This window comes from Mya arenaria, chromosome 7 (assembly GCF_026914265.1).
Source record: "Mya arenaria isolate MELC-2E11 chromosome 7, ASM2691426v1".
NCBI classification, from domain to species: domain Eukaryota; kingdom Metazoa; phylum Mollusca; class Bivalvia; order Myida; family Myidae; genus Mya; species Mya arenaria.
Genome location: NC_069128.1, coordinates 51,455,164 through 51,482,988, shown reverse-complemented (window position 1 = coordinate 51,482,988; position 27,825 = coordinate 51,455,164). Strand labels below are relative to the sequence as shown.

General features: G+C 40.0%; 1 protein-coding gene across 1 annotated transcript in view; it reads right to left on the bottom strand.

Moving 5' to 3' along the window:
• Window positions 1-1,310: 1,310 nt before the first annotated feature.
• The window catches only part of LOC128241787 (mannan-binding lectin serine protease 1-like), a 50,704-nt gene continuing 24,189 nt past the window's right edge, over window positions 1,311-27,825 (bottom strand). The window contains exons 14-15 of the mRNA XM_052958869.1: window positions 4,466-4,570; window positions 1,311-2,564 (exon numbers count right to left, since the gene is read on the bottom strand). Of these exons, the coding sequence (XP_052814829.1) occupies window positions 2,452-2,564; window positions 4,466-4,570 (218 nt within the window). The 3' untranslated portion in view covers window positions 1,311-2,451. The remainder of the gene's footprint in view (window positions 2,565-4,465; window positions 4,571-27,825) is intronic.

The following is a 27,825-nucleotide window of genomic DNA, read 5'->3' as shown; positions in this document are numbered from 1 at the left end:
TGCTAATCAATCAAAATGCGACCAGAAAAAAAGAACTGTAATGATAACAGGTATGCTCTGTATGAGAATTAACACAATAAATAACTAGATGGTTGTCAATCAACAACTGATGTCATCCCCTCTGTAAAACGTCTCACTATAATGAACATTTGTGGCAAGTTTTTGTCCGATCCTTTAAGAGGTTCAAGAGACACGGAGCACACAACATATGTAGTCATATGACATTTGACCTCTAAGTGTTATCTTGACTTTGAACCAAACTGGTTGTAACATGGGCTCTTCACATTGAAATATTTGTGGTGAGCTTTTTCAAAATCCTTCAAGCAGTTCAAGAAATATTGAGCAGACACAAAAAGTAGTCATATGACCATTTCCCTCTATGTGTGGATTTGACCTTGAACCGAGCTGGTTTTTAATATGCGCTTTGCACATCGTCTCAATATTGTGAACATTTTTGGTGTGGTTAAGGGGATATGGAGCCGACAGGAAATGTAGTGATACAACATTTTATCTCTAAAGTGTTTCGTTAACCTTTATCTGAGCTGATTTTAACATCTCCTGAGCAAATCGTCTCAATATGGTGAACGTTTATGGGTAGTTATTTCAAAATCCTTCAAGCGGTTCAAGGAATATGGAGCGGACACAATATAAAGTCATATTACAGTTATATGTTCTTTTGCATCTAAGGGGGACCTTTACCTTGAGCCGAGCTGGCTGTTACATGTGATCTGCACATCATCTCCGTATGGTGAACATTTGTGGCAATTACTTCTAAAATATTTCAAGGGGTTCAAAAGATGTGGAGCAGTCACGGAAATTGTTCATAGTCAAATGACCTTTGACCTCTAAGTGTAACCTTGAGATTGAACCGAGTTGGTTAAATTGTTACAGGCGCTCATGCATATGGTTATTTCAAATTCCTTTAAGGGGTTCAAGAGTGACGGAACAGTCAAAACTTGCAGTCATATTTCCTTTGACCTCTAAGTGTGACACTGACCTGGAACCGAGCTGGCTGTAACATGCGCTCTGCACATCGTCTCAATATGGTGAAAATTTGTGGCCAATTATTTCAAAAACCTTCGTGGGTTTTAAAACATAAGATTTGTTACGGACAGACAGACAGACAAATCGATCAAAAACAATATGTCTCCCCACTTATGGGCGGAGACATAATGATTAAATAATGGCATGTTGATGTTAACATGCCTCAATACATAATGAATTTATAACATTTCAAAACTAGCATATGTGATTAATATTAATATTAATATTAATTTTTCTCAACTTTTAACAATACAATTTAGGTATGTAGAGAACAACTATCAAATCAAGGAAAATATAATGCATATTAAAATTGAAGAAAATTACAAAACATATTAATATTACAGTTAACAGAAAAAATAATTCTATGCAGATCCTTACTAAATATACAATTTCAGTCTGAATTGATCTTTAACGAAAATCAAGGTATAAGATTATAGCTATAATTTTTACCTGAAAGACAACCAGATATATTCTGGCTTTGGTGCCCTAGGATAATAAGTAATAAGGTACCAATCGTTTTACCAAATTAAGTGTGCCAGTCAACATAGTGACAATGACTTCGTGCGTGTTATCTGAATTTACTTATGGATAAACTGGGAAAGGGAAGACGAAGCTACAACACGTATTGCTTATACTGTGTATTAATGTTTTTATTGACTCTTTCCAAAACTGATGTAATAAGGCTGCTGATAAGCATCGATCAGTAAAATTGAACTACAACGTTTTCGGCAATACTGCCTCAAACTCGAAGGGACTGTGCCTTGATCTTTGGCATAAATTTCGTAATTATATATCAAATTTATAATTTTGAATTGAATGTTTTCTCTCAATGAGCATAGAAAAATGTACGTGTATATCAACAATCGAATAATGCAGAAGGACATGCTAAATAACATAATAAACAGGAAACTAAACAATAATGACTTATATTACATTTAAATTAAGGATAAATACACCATTTCTTCGAATATAAAGAACACCATATATTCAAATATCAAGGACAAATACACTATGTGTCCGAATATAAAGGGCAAATACCCTATATGTCCGATTATCAAGGAAAATACACTAAATGTCCAAATTTCAAGGACAAATACACTAAGTGTCTGAATATCAAGGAAAATACACTTTCTGTACAAATATCAAGGAAAAATACACTTTGTGTCCGAATATCAAGGACAAATACTCTATCTGTCCAAATATCGAGGACATATACACTATCAGCCGAATATCAAGAACAAATACACTATGTGTCCGAATATCAATGACAAATACACTATCTGTTCGAGTATTTAGGATAAATACACTATATGTTCGAATGCTTATATTCAGCATAACATTTTTGTTTGTTACAGTGCATACTAGAGGTGAAATGTCTTGAGAATATTTTTACGATTTGCAAACTGCTTAGAGACAATTATTACATGTTGTATTTATCCATTTGAGTATGGTTTGGGTCAGCTTTGTGTACACTCCATATGTTCCATTTTTCTTACACGAAATACCAGCTGACACGATTCCTGAAATGAGTTTCTTTGAATGTTTGACATACTACAAATCCTAATTAATTAATTGAGTAAGACTTTAAAGAAATAAAATATTTTGATAGACACACATAAAGTTTAACATCTTTAATTATATTATGATGAGTAGTAGTAGAGTTAAAAGTTCATATTGTAGGCCCTTCAAAAACATGAAACTAGAGTTGGGATCCCTAATCATTGAAGTACTTGGGGTTCACCTATTAGTTTATTATTATTTGTTTTATTATTTCGTTTCCTCAAGTTAATCCATACTTTGATAAGTTTTACCTACGTTTTTACTTTATTTTGCATTGTTGGGACAAGAGATAGGTTGCACAGGCAAACTGGTTTATGCCCTCAGTAAATTCACGTTTTACTGACCGTTTCAAGGCGGCACCTAACAATCCTTGATAAGCACACCTCGTTTTTTATATTGTAAATATGCACTGTGTTGTTTGTGGAGTTTGTTTCCGTGTTTCTTGTTTGTGATTTTTTGTTTTTGTGTTTTATGTCTTTGGCGTTTACCCTGTGCCATTAAACAGGGTTTATGCTTAAACTTTTGGCTACTGAGCTTGTTTCTGTAGTTTTTCATATAAATATTCACTCAACGTCTTAAGGAATTATTAGGCTTGTCCCCATTGTAATATTAAACATATTTATACACTTGAGACATGAAAATATCAGAAATATAGCAGGATAACAATTGTGAGGATTTTCACTCTGTGTTGTAATTGGTTATTTTTAGGGATGCAAACGAATGGCAAAATTGATATTCGAATATTCGGTAATTCTTTCGATCGAATATTTGAATATTCGATAACCGAAATTCATATTTTGGAAGATGTAGTAAACTACTATTATTATTCGCTTATGTAATAGCCCGGGCAATTTTACCCTACTTTGTAGTACGCGCGGTGGACCCTGATTTTCCCTTAATGAGCCTTTGAAATTCGATATTTTCAGGAATAAAAAACAGTACATTATAAACAGACAAACAACAAAATCAAATAATTTCAATTCCGCTGCCTTTGTATTTGTAAACAATGTGAAATAAAATGCATTCCTAGTCAACTAGCGTTTTGCGTCAATGGAGGGTCTTTCCGAAGGACAAGCGGCCTCGTTCTGAGATTGACCTCTAAATTGACTAAATATAAGTTTGGAAAACTCCAACCAAATCGGGAACTAGTATAATAATAAAACGAAAACATACATGTATCTGGATTTGACATTTCAAAGCACGAAGATTGTATCGAAACATGGAAAACAGTTAAAAGCACATATGTGTAACAACATTATTGTAGCATATGGCATTCATATCATCACGGCAATTTGAGCTATGTTGCACAGCTTAGTTTGCAGCCAAGACAAACATTGGTGTTGAAGCCGATTCCTAGTCAGATGTTGTAAAAGTAGGGGGACTTTTTACTGTACCCGACGATATGTCCTTAAATGACATATGACACGAGTTTAGGGTATTGTCATCACATTCACACCTCTGGTATTAGGGGCCAGTCGTTGTAAAAACAAAACAAACGAACTTTATAAACAACAACAGTGTTGTAGGTAAAAGGTTTTTTATTCTCTTTATTGAGAATAAGTAGTATTACTCTCTTTTTTTCGAATATTCGAATACCGATTTTAACATTCGAATACCAAATGTTTGATCGAATATTCGAATATTCGAATATTCGTTTGCATCCCTAGTTATTTTGTAGGTAGGATTGGGTGTCTTGTTTGTTTATTGTTTGGCATTGATCCTTGTACAAGAACAGGCAAACTTTAAAATGGTATTAACAGTAGATAATCCATATCGTTTGGTTATTTAGAAAATTATTTTTATAAATGATCATGCATAGCCCCATGAACGCCAGCCAAATCATTTACTCGTTTCTCCTTACCTATCTGAATAAAGGTATTTTCGTTGTTCGGATCCACCACTACAAACGGACCTCCACTGTCACCCCCACAGGCATCTACCTGTAGTGTACCGTTGACTACTGGTGCTGAAAATTAATGAATGTATCCGTGGTCAATCGGAATCTTGTTTACAGAAGGGGTGAATGGATTAGCACATCGAGGATATACAAAGTATTTCATGTATACATGTGTGGGTTATAAGGACGATATTTCATTGGTGTGTAATGTTTCTTGTGTGTAGCATTGTGTTTCTGTTTTGGTGTTTGTTAAGCCTTGATACTTGTATTTTATTGTAGCATTGTGTTTCTGTTTTGGTGTTTGTATGCCTCGATCCTTGTGATGTATTGTAGCACTGTGTTTCTGTTTTGGTGTTTGTTAAGCCTCGATACTTGTATTTTATTGTAGCATTGTGTTTCTGTTTTGGTGTTTGTTAGGCCTTGATCCTTGTAATGTATTGTAGCATTGTGTTTCTGTTTTGGTGTTTGTTAAGCCTCGATACTTGTATTTTATTGTAGCATTGTGTTTCTGTTTTGGTGTTTGTTAGGCCTTGATCCTTGTAATGTATTGTAGCATTGTGTTTCTGTTTTGGTGTTTGTTAAGCCTCGATACTTGTATTTTATTGTAGCATTGTGTTTCTGTTTTGGTGTTTGTTAGGCCTTGTAATGTATTATAGCATTGTGTTTCTGTTTTGATATTTGTTAGGCCTTGATACTTGTATTTTATTATAGCATTGTGTTTCTGTTTTGATATTTGTTAGGCCTTGATCCTTGTAATGTATTATAGCATTGTGTTTCTGTTTTGGTGTTTGTTAAGCCTTGATACTTGTATTTTATTGTAGCATTGTGTTTCTGTTTTGATATTTGTTAGGCCTTGATCCTTGTATTGTATTGTAGCATTGTGTTTCTGTTTTGGTGTTTGTTAAGCCTCGATACTTGTATTTTATTGTAGCATTGTGTTTCTGTTTTGGTGTTTGTTAAGCCTCGATACTTGTATTTTATTGTAGCATTGTGTTTCTGTTTTGGTGTTTGTTAAGCCTCGATACTTGTATTTTATTGTAGCATTGTGTTTCTGTTTTGGTGTTTGTTAAGCCTTGATCCTTGTATTGTATTGTAGCATTGTGTTTCTGTTTTGGTGTTTGTTAAGCCTTGATACTTGTATTTTATTGTAGCATTGTGTTTCTGTTTTGGTGTTTGTTAAGCCTCGATACTTGTATTTTATTGTAGCATTGTGTTTCTGTTTTGGTGTTTGTTAGGCCTCGATCCTTGTAATGTATTATAGCATTGTGTTTCTGTTTTGGTGTTTGTTAGGCCTTGATCCTTGTAATGTATTATAGCATTGTGTTTCTGTTTTGGTGTTTGTTAAGCCTCGATACTTGTATTTTATTGTAGCATTGTGTTTCTGTTTTGGTGTTTGTTAAGCCTCGATACTTGTATTTTATTGTAGCATTGTGTTTTTGATTTGGTGATATTAAGGCCTTGACATTTGTGTTGAATTGAAGCGTTGTGTTTTTGTTTTGGTGTTTTCATATGCCTTGGTCATTGTATTGTATCGAAGCGTTATGTTTATGTTTTGGTGCTTGTTTGGCCTCGATCCTTGTATTGCAGTGTAGTGTTGTGTTTGTTAGGATTTGGTCATTGTGTTGTATTGTAACGTTGTGTTTTTGATTTGTTGTTTTCTTATGCCTTGGCCATTGCACTGTATTGATGCGTTGTGTTCTGTTTTGGTGATTTTTAGGCGTTGATCCTTGTGTTGTATTTCAGCGTGGATTTCTGGTTTGGTGATTGTTAGGCCTTTATCTTTGTATTGTAGAGATGTGTCGCTTGTTTGACGTTTGTTAGGCATTTCTCTTTGTGTTGTAGAGCTTTTTCTCTTGTTTGGTATTTGTATGACCGTTGTATTGTTGAGCAGTGCCTCTTCTTTGTGTTTGTTAGGCCTTTATATTTGTGTTGCATGATAGGCCTGTGTCTCTTGTTTAGTGTTCGTTCGGCCTTTTTAGGTGTGTATTGGCCTTGATATCAGTGTTGATTTATATAGCTGTGTCTCAGCTGCTCTGTTTTTAGGCCTTGGTCCTACTATTGTAAAGCTATCTCTGTCTTGTTTGTTAGGCCGCTGTATTTGTATTTTAGAGCCCTTTTACTTGCTGAGCGTTTGTAACGCAAAGATAATTGTGAAATATAATATGGCTAATTGTGAGGTTGTGCACGCAAACTGGTTTAAGCCCCCAGTAAATTTACATTTTACTGACCGTTCCAAGGCGGTACCTAACAATCCTTGTTAAACATACCTAGTTTTTTATAAATAGTATGTATGCACTGCGTTGATTGTGGAGTTTTGTACTGTTCTTCCATGCTTCTTGTTTGTGATTTTATGTTATATGTCGTTGGCGTTTACCCAGTGTCATTAAACCGGGTTTATGTTTAAAAAATTTGCTACTGAGCTTGTTTCTGTAGATTTTCGCATAAATATTGTAGCTAGTTTTGTGTTTGTTAGGCCTAGATAGCTGTGTTGAATTTTATAGCTTTGTCTCTTGTTTATTGTTTGTAAGGCACTTGTCTTTTATATATAAGCTCTTGGCTTCTGAGCTTGTTTCTGTAGCTTTTCATATAAATATTGATATTTACAGTAGTTCTTGAGTGCCGTGTGGAAGCTGTAAAAAGTTTCCAGTTTTACAGAGACTGAGAACGGTCTTTAGTTTACATAATCGTAACCTTGTTGAAGACCTTTAATATATACAAGGTTTTGGTACATTTTGTCTAGTCACTTATCTTTGATTCCATTTAGTCACTTTATATGACTAAATTTGTAATCAGTTATGAGTTTGAAGACCGCATTTGTTTTGCAAGGAACCTACTTTCATGTCTTATTGCATGTATAGTTACGTCGATTTTAGGTGGTCCTTAATATAGCATTTTAGCAATGTTTTACAACTTTTCTTTATACAAGGTAGCTATCTTACAAAGACGTGTACCCTGTGCCATTAAATGGGGTCTATTTTTAATCTTTTGGCTACTGAGCTACTTGTTTCTGTAGATTTTCATATAAATATTTATATAATAAAGTTGTGTCTTTGTCTTATTGTTTATTAGGTCTTTGTTTTTGTACTGTAGCACGTTGTCGCATGTTTAATGTATATTGTCCCTGTATTGTTGAGCTGTGTGTCTGTTTTGTTGTATGTAACCCATGTGCCATTGTGTTGTGGAGCTGTGTGTCTGTTTTGTTGTTTGTAACCCATGTGTCCCTGTGTTGTTGAGCTGTGTGTCTGTCATGTTGTTAGTAACCCATGTGCCATTGTGTTGTGGAGCTGTGTGTCTGTTTTGTTGTTTGTAACCCATGTGTCATTGTGCTGTGGAGCTGTGTGTCTGTCTTGTTGTTTGTAACCCATGTGTCATTGTGTTGTGGAGCTGTGTCTCTGTTTTGTTGTTTGTAACCCATGTGTCATTGTGTTGTGGAGCTGTGTGTCTGTTTTGTTGTTTGTAACCCATGTGTCATTGTGTTGTGGAGCTGTGTCTCTGTCTTGTTGTTTGTAACCCATGTGTCATTGTGTTGTGGAGCTGTGTGTCCGTCTTGTTGTTTGTAACCCATGTGTCATTGTGCTGTGGAGCTGTGTGTCTGTTTTGTTGTTTGTAACCCATGTGTCATTGTGTTGTGGAGCTGTGTCTCTGTCTTGTTGTTTGTAACCCATGTGTCATTGTGTTGTGGAGCTGTGTCTCTGTCTTGTTGTTTGTAACCCATGTGCCATTGTGCTGTTGAGCTGTGTCTCTGTCTTGTTGTTTGTAACCCATGTGTCATTGTGTTGTGGAGCTGTGTCTCTGTCTTGTTGTTTGTAACCCATGTGTCATTGTGTTGTGGAGCTGTGTCTCTGTCTTGTTGTTTGTAACCCATGTGTCATTGTGTTGTGGAGCTGTGTCTCTGTCTTGTTGTTTGTAACCCATGTGTCATTGTGTTGTGGAGCTGTGTCTCTGTCTTGTTGTTTGTAACCCATGTGTCATTGTGTTGTGTAGCTGTGTGTCTGTCTTGTTGTTTGTAACCCATGTGTCATTGTGTTGTGGAGCTGTGTGTCTGTTTTGTTGTTTTAACAGATGTGTCATTGTGTTGTGGAGCTGTGTCTCTGTTTTGTTGTTTGTAACCCATGTATCATTGTGTTGTCGAGCTGTGTCTCTGTCTTGTTGTTTGTAACCCATGTATCATTGTGTTGTCGAGCTGTGTCTCTGTCTTGTTGTTTGTAACCATTGTGTCATTGTGTTGTGGAGCTGTGTCTCTGTCTTGTTGTTTGTAACCCATGTATCATTGTGTTGTCGAGATGTGTCTCTGTCTTGAAGTTTGTAACCCATGTGTCATTGTGTTGTGGAGCTGTGTGTCTGCCTTGATGTTTGTAACCCATGTGTAATTGTGTTGTGGAGCTGTGTGTCTGATTCGTTGTTTGTGACCCATGTATCATTGTGTTGTGGAGCTGTGTCTCTGTTTTGTTGTTTGTAACCCATGTGTCATTGTGTTGTGGAGCTGTGTGTCTGCCTTGATGTTTGTAACGCATGGGTAATTGTGTTGTGGAGCTGTGTCCCTGTTTCGTTATTTGTGACCCATGTATCATTGTGTTGTGGAGCTGTGTCTCTGTTTTGTTGTTTGTAACCCATGTGTCATTGGGTTGTCGAGCTGTGTCTCTGTTTTGATGTTTGTAACCCATGTGCAATTGTGTTGTGGAGCTGTGTCTCTGTTTTGTTGTTTGTAACCCATGTGTCATTGTGTTGTGGAGCTGTGTCTCTGTCTAGTTGTTTGTAACCCATGTGTCATTGTGTTGTGGAGTTGTGTCTTTGTCTTGTAGTTTGTAACCCATGTGTCATTGTGTTGTAGAATTGTGTCTCTGTCTTGTTGTTTTTAAACCATGTGTCATTGTGTTGTGGAGCGGTGTCTCTGTCTTGTTGTTTGTAACCCATGTGTCATTGTGTTGTGGAACTGTGCCTCTATCTTGTTGTTTGTAACCCATGTGTCATTGTGTTGTGGAGATGGGTCTCTGTCTTGTTGTTTGTAACCCATGTGTCAGTGTGTTGTGGAGCTCTGTGCCTGTTTTGTTGTTTGCAACACATGTGTCATTGTGTTGTGGAGCTGTGTCTCTGTCTTGTTGTTTGTAACCCATGTGTCATTGTGTTGTGGAACTATGTGTCTGTTTTTTTGTTTGTATCGCATGTGTCATTGTATTGTGGAACTGTGTGTCTGTTTTGTTGTTTTTATCCCATGTGTCAATGTGTTGTGGAGCTGTGTGACCGTTTTGTTGTTTGTAACCCATGTATCATTGTGTTGTCGGGTTGTGTCTCTGTATTGTTGTTTTTAACCCATGTGTCATTGTGTTGTGGAGCTGTGTCTCTGTCTTGTTGTTTGTAACCCATGTGTCATTGTGTTGTGGAACTGTGCCTCTGTCTTGTTGTTTGTAACCCATGTGTCATTGTGTTGTGGAGATGGGTCTCTGTCTTGTTGTTTGTAACCCATGTGTCATTGTGTTGTGGAGCTGTGTCTCTGTCTTGTTGTTTGTAACCCATGTGTCATTGTGTTGTGGAGCTGTGTCTCTGTCTTGTTGTTTGTAACCCATGTGTCATTGTGTTGTGGAGCTGTGTCTCTGTCTTGTTGTTTGTAACCCATGTATCATTGTGTTGTCGAGCTGTGTCTCTGTCTTGAAGTTTGTAACCCATGTGTCATTGTGTTGTGGAGCTGTGTGTCTGCCTTGATGTTTGTAACCCATGTGTAATTGTGTTGTGGAGCTGTGTCTCTGTTTCGTTGTTTGTGACCCATGTATCATTGTGTTGTGGAGCTGTGTCTCTGTTTTGTTGTTTGTAACCCATGTGTCATTGTGTTGTGGAGCTGTGTCTCTGTTTTGATGTTTGTAACCCATGTGCCATTGTGTTGTGGAGCTGTATCTCTGTCTTGTTGTTTGTAACCCATGTGTCATTGTGTTGTGGAGCTGTGTCTCTGTTTTGATGTTTGTAACCCATGTGTCATTGTGTTGTGGAGCTGTGTGTATGTTTTGATGTTTGTAACTCATGTGTCATTGTGTTGTGGAGCTGTGTCTCTGTTTCGATATTTGTAACCCATGTGTCATTGTGTTGTGGAGCTGTGTCTCTGTTTTGTTGTTTGTAACCCATGTGTCATTGTGTTGTGGAGTTGTGTCTTTGTCTTGTAGTTTGTAACCCATGTGTCATTGTGTTGTAGAATTGTGTCTCTGTCTTGTTGTTTTTAACCCATGTGTCATTGTGTTGTGGAGCTGTGTCTCTGTCTTGTTGTTTGTAACCCATGTGTCATTGTGTTGTGGAACTGTGCCTCTGTCTTGTTGTTTGTAACCCATGTGTCATTGTGTTGTGGAGATGGGTCTCTGTATTGTTGTTTGTAACCCATGTGTCATTGTGTTGTGGAGCTGTGTGTCTGTTTTGTTGTTTGCAACACATGTATCATTGTGTTGTGGAGCTGTGTCTCTGTCTTGTTGTTTTTAACCCATGTGTCAATGTGTTGTGGAGCTGTGTGACCGTTTTGTTGTTTGTAACCAATGTGTCATTGTGTTGTGGAGTTTTGTCTCTGTCTTTTTGTTTGTTACCCATGTGTCATTGTGTTGTCGAGCTGTGTCTGTCTTGTTGTTTGTAACCCATGTGGCATTGTGTTGTGGAGCTGTGTGTCTGTCTTGTTGTTTGTAACCCATGTGTCATTGTGTTGTGTAGCTGTGTGTCTGTCTTGTTGTTTGTAACCCATGTGCCATTGTGTTGTGGAGCTGTGTCTCTGTCTTGTTGTTTTTAACCCATGTGTCAATGTGTTGTGGAGCTGTGTGACCGTTTTGTTGTTTGTAACCAATGTGTCATTGTGTTGTGGAGTTTTGTCTCTGTCTTTTTGTTTGTTACCCATGTGTCATTGTGTTGTCGAGCTGTGTCTGTCTTGTTGTTTGTAACCCATGTGTCATTGTGTTGTGGAGCTGTGTCTCTGTCTTGTTGTTTGTAACCCATGTGTCATTGTGTTGTGGAGTTGTGTGTCTGCCTTGTTGTTTGTAACCCATGTGTCATTGTGTTGTGGAGCTGTGTCTCTGTCTTGTTGTTTGTAACCCATGTGTCATTGTGTTGTGAAGCTGTGTGTCGGTTTTGTTGTTTTTAACCCATGTGTTATTGTGTTTTGGAGCTGTGTGTCTGTTTTGTTGTTTGTAAACCATGCGTCATTGTGTTGTGGAGCTGTGTGTCTGTTTTGTTATTTGTAACCCATGCGTCATTGTGTTGTGGAGCTGTGTGTCTGTCTTGTTGTTTTTAACCCATGCATCATTGTGTTTTCGAGCTGTGTCTCTGTCTTGTTGTTTGTAACCCATGTGTCATTGTGTTGTGGAGATGTGCCTCTGTCTTGTTGTTTGTAACCCATGTGTCATTGTGTTGTGGAGCTGTGTGTCTGTCTTGTTGTTTTTAACCCATGCATCATTGTGTTGTCGAGCTGTGTCTCTGTCTTGTTGTTTGTAACCCATGTGTCATTGTGTTGTGGAGATGTGCCTCTGTCTTGTTGTTTGTAACCCATGTGTCATTGTTTTGTGGAGCTGTGTGTCTGTCTTGTTGTTTGTAACCCATGTGCCATTGTTTTGTGGAGCTGTGTCTCTGTCTTGTTGTTTGTAACCCATGTGCCATTGTTTTGTGGAGCTGTGTCTCTGTCTTGTTGTTTGTAACCCATGTGTCATTGTGTTGTGAAGCTGTGTGTCGGTTTTGTTGTTTTTAACCCATGTGTTATTGTGTTTTGGAGCTGTGTGTCTGTTTTGTTGTTTGCAACACATGTGTCATTGTCTTGTGGAGCTGTGTCTCTGTCTTGTTGTTTTTAACCCATGTGTCAATGTGTTGTGGAGCTGTGTGACCGTTTTGTTGTTTGTAACCAATGTGTCATTGTGTTGTGGAGTTTTGTCTGTGTCTTTTTGTTTTTTACCCATGTGTCATTGTGTTGTCGAGCTGTGTCTGTCTTGTTGTTTGTAACCCATGTGGCATTCAGTTGTGGAGCTGTGTCTCTGTCTTGTTGTTTGTAACCCATGTGTAATTGTGTTGTGGAGCTGTGTCTCTGTTTCGTTGTTTGTGACCCATGTATCATTGTGTTGTGGAGCTGTGTCTCTGTTTTGTTGTTTGTAACCCATGTGTAATTGTGTTGTCGAGCTGTGTCTCTGTTTTGATGTTTGTAACCCATGTGCAATTGTGTTGTGGAGCTGTGTCTCTGTTTTGTTGTTTGTAACCCATGTTTCATGGTGTTGTGGAGCTGTGTCTCTGTCTTGTTGTTTGTAACCCCTGTGTCATTGTGCTGTGGAGCTGTGTGTCCGTCTTGTTGTTTGTAACCCATGTGTCATTGTGCTGTGGAGCTGTGTGTCTGTTTTGTTGTTTGTAACCCATGTGTAATTGTGTTGTGGAGCTGTGTCTCTGTCTTGTTGTTTGTAACCCATGTGTCATTGTGTTGTGGAGCTGTGTCTCTGTCTTGTTGTTTGTAACCCATGTGCCATTGTGCTGTTGAGCTGTGTCTCTGTCTTGTTGTTTGTAACCCATGTGTCATTGTGCTGTTGAGCTGTGTCTCTGTCTTGTTGTTTGTAACCCATGTGTCATTGTGTTGTGGAGCTGTGTCTCTGTCATGTTGTTTGTAACCCATGTGTCATTGTGTTGTGGAGCTGTGTCTCTGTCCTGTTGTTTGTAACCCATGTGCCATTGTGTTATGGAGCTGTGTCTCTGTCTTGTTGTTTGTAACCCATGTGTCATTGTGTTGTGTAGCTGTGTGTCTGTCTTGTTGTTTGTAACCCATGTGTCATTGTGTTGTGGAGCTGTGTGTCTGTTTTGTTGTTTTAACAGATGTGTCATTGTGTTGTGGAGCTGTGTCTCTGTTTTGTTGTTTGTAACCCATGTATCATTGTGTTGTCGAGCTGTGTCTCTGACTTGTTGTTTGTAGCCCATGTATCATTGTGTTGTGGAGCTGTGTCTCTGTCTTGTTGTTTGTAACCATTGTGTCATTGTGTTGTGGAGCTGTGTCTCTGTCTTGTTGTTTGTAACCCATGTATCATTGTGTTGTCGAGATGTGTCTCTGTCTTGTTGTTTGTAACCCATGTGTCATTGTGTTGTGGAGCTGTGTGTCTGCCTTGATGTTTGTAACCCATGTGTAATTGTGTTGTGGAGCTGTGTGTCTGTTTCGTTGTTTGTGACCCATGTATCTTTGTGTTGTGGAGCTGTGTCTCTGTTTTGTTGTTTGTAACCCATGTGTCATTGTGTTGTGGAGCTGTGTGTCTGTTTTGATGTTTGTAACCCATGTGCAATTGTGTTGTGGAGCTGTGTCTCTGTTTTGTTGTTTGTAACCCATGTGTCATTGTGTTGTGGAACTGTGCCTCTGTCTTGTTGTTTGTAACCCATGTGTCATTGTGTTGTGGAACTGTGCCTCTGTCTTGTTGTTTGCAACCCATGTGTCATTGTGTTGTGGAGATGGGTCTCTGTCTTGTTGTTTGTAACCCATGTGTCAGTGTGTTGTGGAGCTGTGTGTCTGCCTTGATGTTTGTAACCCATGTGTAATTGTGTTGTGGAGCTGTGTCTCTGTCTAGTTGTTTGTAACCCATGTGTCATTGTGTTGTAGAGTTGTGTCTCTGTCTTGTTGTTTTTAACCCATGTGTCATTGTGTTGTGGAGCTGTGCCTCTGTCTTGCTGTTTTTAACCCATGTGTCATTGTGTTGTGGAACTGTGCCTCTGTCTTGTTGTTTGTAACCCATGTGTCATTGTGTTGTGGAGATGGGTCTCTGTCTTGTTGTTTGTAACCCATGTGTCAGTGTGTTGTGGAGCTGTGTGTCTGTTTTGTTGTTTGCAACACATGTGTCATTGTGTTGTGGAGCTGTGTCACTGTCTTGTTGTTTGTAACCCATGTGCCATTGGTTTGTGGAGCTGTGTCTCTGTCTTGTTGTTTGTAACCCATGTGTCATTGTGTTGTGAAGCTGTGTGTCGGTTTTGTTGTTTTTAACCCATGTGTTATTGTGTTTTGGAGCTGTGTGTCTGTTTTGTTGTTTGCAACACATGTGTCATTGTGTTGTGGAGCTGTGTCTCTGTCTTGTAGTTTTTAACCCATGTGTCAATGTGTTGTGGAGCTGTGTGACCGTTTTGTTGTTTGTAACCAATGTGGCATTGTGTTGTGGAGCTGTGTGTCTGTCTTGTTGTTTGTAACCCATGTGTCATTGTGTTGTGTAGCTGTGTGTCTGTCTTGTTGTTTGTAACCCATGTGCCATTGTGTTGTGTAGCTGTGTCTCCATCTTGTTGTTTGTTTGTAACCCATGTGTCATTGTGTTGTGTAGCTGTGTGTCTGTCTTGTTGTTTGTAACCCATGTGTCATTGTGTTGTGGATTTGTGTGTCTGCCTTGTTGTTTGTAACCCATGTGTCATTGTGTTGTGGTGCTGTGTCTCTGTCTTGTTGTTTGTAACCCATGTGTCATTGTGTTGTGAAGCTGTGTGTCGGTTTTGTTGTTTTTAACCCATGTGTTATTGTGTTTTGGAGCTGTGTGTCTGTTTTTTTTGTTGTTTGTAAACCATGCGTCATTGTGTTGTGGAGCTGTGTGTCTGTTTTGTTATTTGTAACCCATGCGTCATTGTGTAGTGGAGCTGTGTGTCTGTCTTGTTGTTTTTAACCAATGCATCTTTGTGTTGTCGAACTGTGTCTCTGTCTTGTTGTTTGTAACCCATGTGTAATTGTGTTGTGGAGATGTGCCTCTGTCTTGTTGTTTGTAACCCATGTGTCATTGTGTTGTGGAGCTGTGTGTCTGTCTTGTTGTTTGTAACCCATGTGCCATTGTTTTGTGGAGCCGTGTCTCTGTCTTGTTGTTTGTAACCCATGTGCCATTGTTTTGTGGAGCTGTGTCTCTGTCTTGTTGTTTGTAACCCATGTGTCATTGTGTTGTGAAGCTGTGTGTCGGTTTTGTTGTTTTTAACCCATGTGTTATTGTGTTTTGGAGCTGTGTGTCTGTTTTGTTGTTTGTAACCCATGTGTCATTGTGTTGTGGAGCTGTGTGTCTGTCTTGTTGTTTTTAACCCATGTGTCAATGTGTTGTGGAGCTGTGTGACCGTTTTGTTGTTTGTAACCAATGTGTTATTGTGTTGTGGAGTTTTGTCTGTGTCTTTTTGTTTTTTACCCATGTGTCATTGTGTTGTCGAGCTGTGTCTGTCTTGTTGTTTGTAACCCATGTGGCATTGTGTTGTGGAGCTGTGTCTCTGTCTTGTTGTTTGTAACCCATGTGTAATTGTGTTGTGGAGCTGTGTCTCTGTTTCGTTGTTTGTGACCCATGTATCATTGTGTTGTGGAGCTGTGTCTCTGTTTTGTTGTTTTTAACCCATGTGTCAATGTGTTGTGGAGCGGTGTGACCGTTTTGTTGTTTGTAACCAATGTGGCATTGTGTTGTGGAGCTGTGTGTCTGTCTTGTTGTTTGTAACCCATGTGTCATTGTGTTGTGTAGCTGTGTGTCTGTCTTGTTGTTTGTAACCAATGTGTCATTGTGTTGTGGAGTTGTGTGTCTGCCTTGTTGTTTGTAACCCATGTGTCATTGTGTTGTGGTGCTGTGTTTCTGTCTTGTTGTTTGTAACCCATGTGTCATTGTGTTGTGAAGCTGTGTGTCGGTTTTGTTGTTTTTAACCCATGTGTAATTGTGTTGTGGAGCTGTGTGTCTGTTTTTTTGGTGTTTGTAAACCATGCGTCATTGTGTTGTGGAGCTGTGTGTCTGCTTTGTTATTTGTAACCCATGCGTCATTGTGTTGTGGAGCTGTGTGTCTGTCTTGTTGTTTTTAACCCATGCATCATTGTGTTGTCGAACTGTGTCTCTGTCTTGTTGTTTGTAACCCATGTGTCATTGTGTTGTGGAGATGTGCCTCTGTCTTGTTGTTTGTAACCCATGTGTCATTGTGTTGTGGAGCTGTGTGTCTGTCTTGTTGTTTGTAACCCATGTGTCATTGTTTTGTGGAGCTGTGTCTCTGTCTTGTTGTTTGTAACCCATGTGCCATTGTTTTGTGGAGCTGTGTCTCTGTCTTGTTGTTTGTAACCCATGTGTCATTGTGTTGTGAAGCTGTGTGTCGGTTTTGTTGTTTTTAACCCATGTGTTATTGTGTTTTGGAGCTGTGTGTCTGTTTTGTTGTTTGCAACACATGTGTCATTGTGTTGTGGAGCTGTGTCTCTGTCTTGTTGTTTTTAACCCATGTGTCAATGTGTTGTGGAGCTGTGTGACCGTTTTGTTGTTTGTAACCAATGTGTCATTGTGTTGTGGAGTTTTGTCTGTGTCCTTTTGTTTTTTACCCATGTGTCATTGTGTTGTTGAGCTGTGTCTGTCTTGTTGTTTGTAACCCTTGTGTAATTGTGTTGTGGAGCTGTGTCTCTGTTTCGTTGTTTGTGACCCATGTATCATTGTGTTGTGGAGCTGTGTCTCTGTTTTGTTGTTTGTAACCAATGTGTCATTGTGTTGTGCAGCTGTGTCTCTGTTTTGATGTTTTTAACCCATGTGTCATTGTGTTGTGGAGCTTTGTCTCTGTTTCGTTGTTTGTGACCCATGTATCATTGTGTTGTGGAGCTGTGTCTCTGTTTTGTTGTTTGTAACCCATGTGTCATTGTGTTGTCGAGCTGTGTCTCTGTTTTGATGTTTGTAACCCATGTGCAATTGTGTTGTGGAGCTGTGTCTCTGTTTTGTTGTTTGTAACCCATGTGCCATTGTGTTGTGGAGCTGTGTCTCTGTCTAGTTGTTTGTAACCCATGTGTCATTGTGTTGAAGAGTTGTGTTTCTGTCTTGTTTTTTTTAACCCATGTGTCATTGTGTTGTGGAGCTGTGTCTCTGTCTTGTTGTTTTTAACCCATGTGTCATTGTGTTGTGGAACTGTGCCTCTGTCTTGTTGTTTGTAACCCATGTGTCATTGTGTTGTGGAGATGGGTCTCTGTCTTGTTGTTTGTAACCCATGTGTCAGTGTGTTGTGGAGCTGTGTGTCTGCCTTGATGTTTGTAACCCATGTGTAATTGTGTTGTGGAGCTGTGTCTCTGTCTAGTTGTTTGTAACCCATGTGTCATTGTGTTGTAGAGTTGTGTCTCTGTCTTGTTGTTTTTAACCCATGTGTCATTGTGTTGTGGAGCTGTGTCTCTGTCTTGTTGTTTTTAACCCATGTGTCATTGTGTTGTGGAACTGTGCCTCTGTCTTGTTGTTTGTAACCCATGTGTCATTGTGTTGTGGAGCTGTGTCACTGTCTTGTTGTTTGCAACCCTTGTGTCATTGTGTTGTGGAACTGTGTGTCTGTTTTTTTGTTTGTATCGCATGTGTCATTGTATTGTGGAGCTGTGTGTCTGTTTTGTTGTTTTATCCCATGTGTCAATGTGTTGTGGAGCTGTGTGACCGTTTTGTTGTTTGTAACCCATGCGTCATTGTGTTGTGGAGCTGTGTGTCTGTCTTGTTGTTTGTAACAGTTGTGTCATTGTGTTGTGGAACTGTGTGTCTGTTTTTTTGTTTGTATCGCATGTGTCATTGTATTGTGGAGCTGTGTGTCTGTTTTGTTGTTTTTATCCCATGTGTCAATGTGTTGTGGAGCTGTGTGACCGTTTTGTTGTTTGTAACCCATGTATCATTGTGTTGTCGAGTTGTGTCTCAGTCTTGTTGTTTGTAACCCATGTGTCATTGTGTTGTGGAGCTGTGTCTCTGTCTTGTTGTTTGTAACCCATGTGTCATTGTGTTGTGGAACTATGTGTCTGTTTTTTTGTTTGTATCGCATGTGTCATTGTATTGTGGAGCTGTGTGTCTGTTTTGTTGTTTTTATCCCATGTGTCAATGTGTTGTGGAGCTGTGTGACCGTTTTGTTGTTTGTAACCCATGTATCATTGTGTTGTCGAGTTGTGTCTCTGTATTGTTGTTTTTAACCCATGTGTCATTGTGTTGTGGAGCTGTGTCTCTGTCTTGTTGTTTGTAACCCATGTGTCATTGTGTTGTGGAACTGTGCCTCTGTCTTGTTGTTTGTAACCCATGTGTCATTGTGTTGTGGAGATGGGTCTCTGTCTTGTTGTTTGTAACCCATGTGTCATTGTGTTGTGGAGCTGTGTCTCTGTCTTGTTGTTTGTAACCCATGTGTCATTGTGTTGTGGAGCTGTGTCTCTGTCTTGTTGTTTGTAACCCATGTGTCATTGTGTTGTGGAGCTGTGTCTCTGTCTTGTTGTTTGTAACCCATGTATCATTGTGTTGTCGAGCTGTGTCTCTGTCTTGTTGTTTGTAACCCATGTGTCATTGTGTTGTGGAGCTGTGTGTCTGCCTTGATGTTTGTAACCCATGTGTAATTGTGTTGTGGAGCTGTGTCCCTGTTTCGTTATTTGTGACCCATGTATCATTGTGTTGTGGAGCTGTGTCTCTGTTTTCTTGTTTGTAACCCATGTGTCATTGTGTTGTGGAGCTGTGTCTCTGTTTTGATGTTTGTAACCCATGTGCCATTGTGTTGTGGAGCTGTGTCTCTGTCTTGTTGTTTGTAACCCATGTATCATTGTGTTGTGGAGCTGTGTCTCTGTTTTGATGTTTGTAACCCATGTGTCATTGTGTTGTTGAGCTGTGTGTATGTTTTGATGTTTGTAACTCATGTGTCATTGTGTTGTGGAGCTGTGTCTCTGTTTTGATATTTGTAACCCATGTGTCATTGTGTTGTGGAGCTGTGTCTCTGTTTTGTTGTTTGTAACCCATGTGTCATTGTGTTGTCGAGTTGTGTCTTTGTCTTGTAAGTTGTAACCCATGTGTTATTGTGTTGTAGAATTGTGTCTCTGTCTTGTTGTTTTTAACCCATGTGTCATTGTGTTGTGGAGCTGTGTCTCTGTCTTGTTGTTTGTAACCCATGTGTCATTGTGTTGTGGAACTGTGCCTCTGTCTTGTTGTTTGTAACCCATGTGTCATTGTGTTGTGGAGATGGGTCTCTCTCTTGTTGTTTGTAACCCATGTGTCATTGTGTTGTGGAGCTGTGTGTCTGTTTTGTTGTTTGCAACACATGTGTCATTGTGTTGTGGAGCTGTGTCTCTGTCTTGTTGTTTTTAACCCATGTGTCAATGTGTTGTGGAGCTGTGTGACCGTTTTGTTGTTTGTAACCAATGTGTCATTGTGTTGTGGAGTTTTGTCTGTGTCTTTTTGTTTTTTACCCATGTGTCATTGTGTTGTCGAGCTGTGTCTGTCTTGTTGTTTGTAACCCATGTGGCATTGTGCTGTGGAGCTGTGTGTCTGTCTTGTTGTTTGTAACCCATGTGTCATTGTGTTGTGTAGCTGTGTGTCTGTCTTGTTGTTTGTAACCCATGTGTCATTGTGTTGTGGAGCTGTGTCTCTGTCTTGTTGTTTTTAACCCATGTGTCAATGTGTTGTGGAGCTGTGTGACCGTTTTGTTGTTTGTAACCAATGTGTCATTGTGTTGTGGAGTTTTGTCTCTGTCTTTTTGTTTGTTACCCATGTGTCATTGTGTTGTCGAGCTGTGTCTGTCTTGTTGTTTGTAACCCATGTGGCATTGTGTTGTGGAGCTGTGTGTCTGTCTTGTTGTTTGTAACCCATGTGTCATTGTGTTGTGGAGTTGTGTGTCTGCCTTGTTGTTTGTAACCCATGTGTCATTGTGTTGTGGAGCTGTGTCTCTGTCTTGTTGTTTGTAACCCATGTGTCATTGTGTTGTGAAGCTGTGTGTCGGTTTTGTTGTTTTTAACCCATGTGTTATTGTGTTTTGGAGCTGTGTGTCTGTTTTGTTGTTTGTAACCCATGTGTCATTGTGTTGTGGAGCTGTGTGTCTGTTTTGTTATTTGTAACCCATGCGTCATTGTGTTGTGGAGCTGTGTGTCTGTCTTGTTGTTTTTAACCCATGCATCATTGTGTTGTCGAGCTGTGTCTCTGTCTTGTTGTTTGTAACCCATGTGGCATTGTGTTGTGGAGATGTGCCTCTGTCTTGTTGTTTGTAACCCATGTGTCATTGTGTTGTGGAGCTGTGTGTCTGTCTTGTTGTTTTTAACCCATGTGTCATTGTGTTGTCGAGCTGTGTCTCTGTCTTGTTGTTTGTAACCCATGTGTCATTGTGTTGTGGAGCTGTGCCTCTGTCTTGTTGTTTGTAACCCATGTGTCATTGTGTTGTGGAGCTGTGTGTCTGTCTTGTTGTTTGTAACCCATGTGCCATTGTGTTGTGGAGCTGTGTCTCTGTCTTGTTGTTTTTAACCCATGTGCCATTGTTTTGTGGAGCTGTGTCTCTGTCTTGTTGTTTGTAACCCATGTGTCATCGTGTTGTGAAGCTGTGTGTCGGTTTTGTTGTTTTTAACCCATGTGTTATTGTGTTTTGGAGCTGTGTGTCTGTTTTGTTGTTTGCAACACATGTGTCATTGTCTTGTGGAGCTGTGTCTCTGTCTTGTTGTTTTTAACCCATGTGTCAATGTGTTGTGGAGCTGTGTGACCGTTTTGTTGTTTGTAACCAATGTGTCATTGTGTTGTGGAGTTTTGTCTGTGTCTTTTTGTTTTTTACCCATGTGTCATTGTGTTGTCGAGCTGTGTCTGTCTTGTTGTTTGTAACCCATGTGTCATTGTGTTGTGGAGCTGTGTCTCTGTCTTGTTGTTTGTAACCCATGTGTAATTGTGTTGTGGAGCTGTGTCTCTGTTTCGTTGTTTGTGACCCATGTATCATTGTGTTGTGGAGCTGTGTCTCTGTTTTGTTGTTTGTAACCCATGTGTAATTGTGTTGTCGAGCTGTGTCTCTGTTTTGATGTTTGTAACCCATGTGCAATTGTGTTGTGGAGCTGTGTCTCTGTTTTGTTGTTTGTAACCCATGTTTCATGGTGTTGTGGAGCTGTGTCTCTGTTTAGTTGTTTGTAACCCATGTGTCATTGTGTTGCAGAGTTGTGTCTCTGTCTTGTTGTTTTTAACCCATGTGTCATTGTGTTGTGGAACTGTGCCTCTTTCTTGTTGTTTTTAACCCATGTGTCATTGTGTTGTGGAACTGTGTCTCTGTCTTGTTGTTTGTAACCCATGTGTCATTGTGTTGTGGAACTGTGCCTCTGTCTTGTTGTTTGTAACCCATGTGTCATTGTGTTGTGGAGATGGGTCACTGTCTTGTTGTTTGTAACCCATGTGCCATTGGTTTGTGGAGCTGTGTCTCTGTCTTGTTGTTTGTATCCCATGTGTCATTGTGTTGTGAAGCTTTGTGTCGGTTTTGTTGTTTTTAACCCATGTGTTATTGTGTTTTGGAGCTGTGTGTCTGTTTTGTTGTTTGCAACACATGTGTCATTGTGTTGTGGAGCTGTGTCTCTGTCTTGTTGTTTTTAACCCATGTGTCAATGTGTTGTGGAGCTGTGTGACCGTTTTGTTGTTTGTAACCCATGTGTCATTGTGTTGTGGAGCTGTGTGTCTGTCTTGTTGTTTGTAACCCATGTGTCATTGTGTTGTGGAGCTGTGTGTCTGTCTTGTTGTTTGTAACCCATGTGCCATTGTGTTGTGTAGCTGTGTCTCCATCTTGTTGTTTGTTTGTAACCCATGTGTCATTGTGTTGTGTAGCTGTGTGTCTGTCTTGTTGTTTGTAACCCATGTGTCATTGTGTTGTGGATTTGTGTGTCTGCCTTGTTGTTTGTAACCAATGTGTCATTGTGTTGTGGTGCTGTGTCTCTGTCTTGTTGTTTGTAACCCATGTGTCATTGTGTTGTGAAGCTGTGTGTCGGTTTTGTTGTTTTTAACCCATGTGTTATTGTGTTTTGGAGCTGTGTGTCTGTTTTTTTTTGTTGTTTGTAAACCATGCGTCATTGTGTTGTGGAGCTGTGTGTCTGTTTTGTTATTTGTAACCCATGCGTCATTGTGTAGTGGAGCTGGGTGTCTGTCTTGTTGTTTTTAACCAATGCATCTTTGTGTTGTCGAACTGTGTCTCTGTCTTGTTGTTTGTAACCCATGTGTAATTGTGTTGTGGAGATGTGCCTCTGTCTTGTTGTTTGTAACCCATGTGTCATTGTGTTGTGGAGCTGTGTGTCTGTCTTGTTGTTTGTAACCCATGTGCCATTGTTTTGTGGAGCCGTGTCTCTGTCTTGTTGTTTGTAACCCATGTGCCATTGTTTTGTGGAGCTGTGTCTCTGTCTTGTTGTTTGTAACCCATGTGTCATTGTGTTGTGAAGCTGTGTGTCGGTTTTGTTGTTTTTAACCCATGTGTTATTGTGTTTTGGAGCTGTGTGTCTGTTTTGTTGTTTGCAACACATGTGTCATTGTCTTGTGGAGCTGTGTCTCTGTCTTGTTGTTTGTAACCCATGTGTCATTGTGTTGTGGAGCTGTGTGACCGTTTTGTTGTTTGTAACCAATGTGTTATTGTGTTGTGGAGTTTTGTCTGTGTCTTTTTGTTTTTTACCCATGTGTCATTGTGTTGTCGAGCTGTGTCTGTCTTGTTGTTTGTAACCCATGTGTCATTGTGTTGTGGAGCTGTGTCTCTGTCTTGTTGTTTGTAACCCATGTGTAATTGTGTTGTGGAGCTGTGTCTCTGTTTCGTTGTTTGTGACCCATGTATCATTGTGTTGTGGAGCTGTGTCTCTGTTTTGTTGTTTTTAACCCATGTGTCAATGTGTTGTGGAGCTGTGTGACCGTTTTGTTGTTTGTAACCAATGTGGCATTGTGTTGTGGAGCTGTGTGTCTGTCTTGTTGTTTGTAACCCATGTGTCATTGTGTTGTGTAGCTGTGTGTCTGTCTTGTTGTTTGTAACCCATGTGTCATTGTGTTGTGGAGTTGTGTGTCTGCCTTGTTGTTTGTAACCCATGTGTCATTGTGTTGTGGTGCTGTGTCTCTGTCTTGTTGTTTGTAACCCATGTGTCATTGTGTTGTGAAGCTGTGTGTCGGTTTTGTTGTTTTAACCCATGTGTAATTGTGTTGTGGAGCTGTGTGTCTGTTTATTTTGTTGTTTGTAAACCATGCGTCATTGTGTTGTGGAGCTGTGTGTCTGCTTTGTTGTTTTTAACCCATGCATCATTGTGTTGTCGAACTGTGTCTCTGTCTTGTTGTTTGTAACCCATGTGTCATTGTGTTGTGGAGATGTGCCTCTGTCTTGTTGTTTGTAACCCATGTGTCATTGTGTTGTGGAGCTGTGTGTCTGTCTTGTTGTTTGTAACCCATGTGTCATTGTGTTGTGGAGCTGTGTCTCTGTCTTGTTGTTTGTAACCCATGTGCCATTGTTTTGTGGAGCTGTGTCTCTGTCTTGTTGTTTGTAACCCATGTGTCATTGTGTTGTGAAGCTGTGTGTCGGTTTTGTTGTTTTTAACCCATGTGTTATTGTGTTGTGGAGCTGTGTGTCTGTTTTGTTGTTTGCAACACATGTGTCATTGTGTTGTGGAGCTGTGTCTCTGTCTTGTTGTTTTTAACCCATGTGTCAATGTGTTGTGGAGCTGTGTGACCGTTTTGTTGTTTGTAACCAATGTGTCATTGTGTTGTGGAGTTTTGTCTGTGTCTTTTTGTTTTTTACCCATGTGTCATTGTGTTGTCGAGCTGTGTCTGTCTTGTTGTTTGTAACCCTTGTGTAATTGTGTTGTGGAGCTGTGTCTCTGTTTCGTTGTTTGTGACCCATGTATCATTGTGTTGTGGAGCTGTGTCTCTGATTTGTTGTTTGTAACCCATGTGTCATTGTGTTGTGGAGCTGTGTCTCTGTTTTGATGTTTGTAACCCATGTGTCATTGTGTTGTGGAGCTGTGTCTCTGTTTCGTTGTTTGTGACCCATGTATCATTGTGTTGTGGAGCTGTGTCTCTGTTTTGTTGTTTGTAACCCATGTGTCATTGTGTTGTGGAGCTGTGTCTCTGTTTTGATGTTTGTAACCCATGTGCAATTGTGTTGTGGAGCTGTGTCTCTGTTTTGTTGTTTGTAACCCATGTGTCATTGTGTTGTGGAGCTGTGTCTCTGTCTAGTTGTTTGTAACCCATGTGTCATTGTGTTGCAGAGTTGTGTTTCTGTCTTGTTTTTTTTAACCCATGTGTCATTGTGTTGTGGAGCTGTGTCTCTGTCTTGTTGTTTTTAACCCATGTGTCATTGTGTTGTGGAACTGTGCCTCTGTCTTGTTGTTTGTAACCCATGTGTCATTGTGTTGTGGAGATGGGTCTCTGTCTTGTTGTTTGTAACCCATGTGTCAGTGTGTTGTGGAGCTGTGTGTCTGCCTTGATGTTTGTAACCCATGTGTCATTGTGTTGTAGAGTTGTGTCTCTGTCTTGTTGTTTTTAACCCATGTGTCATTGTGTTGTGGAGCTGTGTCTCTGTCTTGTTGTTTGTAACCCATGTGTCATTGTGTTGTGGAACTGTGCCTCTGTCTTGTTGTTTGTAAACCATGCGTCATTGTGTTGTGGAGCTGTGTCACTGTCTTGTTGTTTGCAACCCTTGTGTCATTGTGTTGTGGAACTGTGTGTCTGTTTTTTTGTTTGTATCGCATGTGTCATTGTATTGTGGAGCTGTGTGTCTGTTTTGTTGTTTTTATCCCATGTGTCAATGTGTTGTGGAGATGTGTGACCGTTTTGTTGTTTGTAACCCATGTATCATTGTGTTGTCGAGTTGTGTCTCAGTCTTGTTGTTTGTAACCCATGTGTCATTGTGTTGTGGAGCTGTGTCTCTGTCTTGTTGTTTGTAACCCATGTGTCATTGTGTTGTGGAGCTGTGTCTCTGTCTTGTTGTTTGTAACCAATGTATCATTGTGTTGTCGAGCTGTGTCTCTGTCTTGAAGTTTGTAACCCATGTGTCATTGTGTTGTGGAGCTGTGTGTCTGCCTTGATGTTTGTAACCCATGTGTAACTGTGTTGTGGAGCTGTGTCTCTGTTTCGTTGTTTGTGACCCATGTATCATTGTGTTGTGGAGCTGTGTCTCTGTTTTGATGTTTGTAACCCATGTGCCATTGTGTTGTGGAGCTGTGTCTCTGTTTTGATGTTTGTAACCCATGTGCCATTGTGTTGTGGAGCTGTATCTCTGTCTTGTTGTTTGTAACCCATGTATCATTGTGTTGTGGAGCTGTGTCTCTGTTTTGATGTTTGTGACCCATGTGTCATTGTGTTGTGGAGCTGTGTGTATGTTTTGATGTTTGTAACTCATGTGTCATTGTGTTGTGGAGCTGTGTCTCTGTTTTGATGTTTGTAACCCATGTGTCATTGTGTTGTGGAGCTGTGTCTCTGTTTTGTTGTTTGTAACCCATGTGTCATTGTGTTGTGGAGCTGTGTCTCTGTCTAGTTGTTTGTAACCCATGTGTCATTGTGTTGTGAAGTTGTTTCATTGTCTTGTAAGTTGTAACCCATGTGTCATTGTGTTGTAGAATTGTGTCTCTGTCTTGTTGTTTTTAACCCATGTGTCATTGTGTTGTGGAGCTGTGTCTCTGTCTTGTTTGTTTGTAACCCATGTGTCATTGTGTTGTGGAACTGTGCCTCTGTCTTGTTGTTTGTAACCCATGTGTCATTGTGTTGTGGAGATGGGTCTCTGTCTTGTTGTTTGTAACCCATGTGTCATTGTGTTGTGGAGCTGTGTGTCTGTTTTGTTGTTTGCAACACATGTGTCATTGTGTTGTGGAGCTGTGTCTCTGTCTTGTTGTTTGTAACCCATGTGTCATTGTGTTGTGGAGCTGTGTGACCGTTTTGTTGTTTGTAACCAATGTGTCATTGTGTTGTGGAGTTTTGTCTGTGTCTTTTTGTTTGTTACCCATGTGTCATTGTGTTGTCGAGCTGTGTCTGTCTTGTTGTTTGTAACCCATGTGGCATTGTGTTGTGGAGCTGTGTGTCTGTCTTGTTGTTTGTGACCCATGTGTCATAGTGTTGTGTAGCTGTGTGTCTGTCTTGTTGTTTGTAACCCATGTGCCATTGTGTTGTGTAGCTGTGTCTCTGTCTTGTTGTTTGTTTGTAACCCATGTGTCATTGTGTTGTGTAGCTGTGTGTCTGTCTTGTTGTTTGTAACCCATGTGTCATTGTGTTGTGGAGTTGTGTGTCTGCCTTGTTGTTTGTAACCCATGTGTCATTGTGTTGTGGTGCTGTGTCTCTGTCTTGTTGTTGTAACCCATGTGTCATTGTGTTGTGAAGCTGTGTGTCGGTTTTGTTGTTTTTAACCCATGTATTATTGTGTTTTTGAGCTGTGTGTCTGTTTTGTTGTTTGTAAACCATGCGTCATTGTGTTGTGGAGCTGTGTGTCTGTCTTGTTGTTTGTAACCCTTGTGTCATTGTGTTGTGGAACTGTGTGTCTGTTTTTTTGTTTGTATCGCATGTGTCATTGTATTGTGGAGCTGTGTGTCTGTTTTGTTGTTTTTATCCCATGTGTCAATGTGTTGTGGAGCTGTGTGACCGTTTTGTTGTTTGTAACCCATGTATCATTGTGTTGTCGAGTTGTGTCTCAGTCTTGTTGTTTGTAACCCATGTGTCATTGTGTTGTGGAGCTGTGTCTCTGTCTTGTTGTTTGTAACCAATGTATCATTGTGTTGTCGAGTTGTGTCTCAGTCTTGTTGTTTGTAACCCATGTGTCATTGTGTTGTGGAGCTGTGTCTCTGTCTTGTTGTTTGTAACCCATGTGTCATTGTGTTGTGAAGCTGTGTGTCGGTTTTGTTGTTTTTAACCCATGTGTTATTGTGTTTTGGAGCTGTGTGTCTGTTTTGTTGTTTGTAACCCATGTGTCATTGTGTTGTGGAGCTGTGTGTCTGTTTTGTTGTTTGTAACCCATGCGTCATTGTGTTGTGGAGCTGTGTGTCTGTTTTGTTGCTGTTAACCCATGTGTCATTGTGTTGTGGAGCTGTGTCTCTGTCTTGTTGTTTGTAACCCATGTGTCATTGTGTTGTGGAGCTGTGTCGCTGTCTTTTTTTTTATAACCCATGTCTCATTGTGTTGTGGAGCTGTGTCTCTGTCTTGTTGTTTGTAACCCATGTGTCATTGTGTTGTGGAGTTGTGTGTCTGCCCTGTTGTTTGTAACCCATGTGTCATTGTGTTGTGGAGCTGTGTCTCTGTTTTGTTGTTTTTGACCCATGTGTCATTGTGTTGTGGAGCTGTGTCTCTGTCTTGTTGTTTGTAACCCATGTGTCATTGTGTTGTGGAGATGTGCCTCTGTCTTGTTGTTTGTAACCCATGTGTCATTGTGCTGTGGAGCTCTGTGTCTGTTTTGTTGTTTGTAAACCATGCGTCATTGTGTTGTGGAGCTGTGTGTCTGTTTTGTTATTTGTAACCCATGCGTCATTGTGTTGTGGAGTTGTGTGTCTGTTTTGTTGTTTTTAACCCATGTGTCATTGTGTTGTCGAGCTGTGTCTCTGTCTTGTTGTTTGTAACCCATGTGTCATTGTGTTGTGGAGCTGTGCCTCTGTCTTGTTGTTTGTAACCCATGTGTCATTGTGTTGTGGAGCTGTGTCTCTGTCTTGTTGTTTGTAACCCATGTGCCAT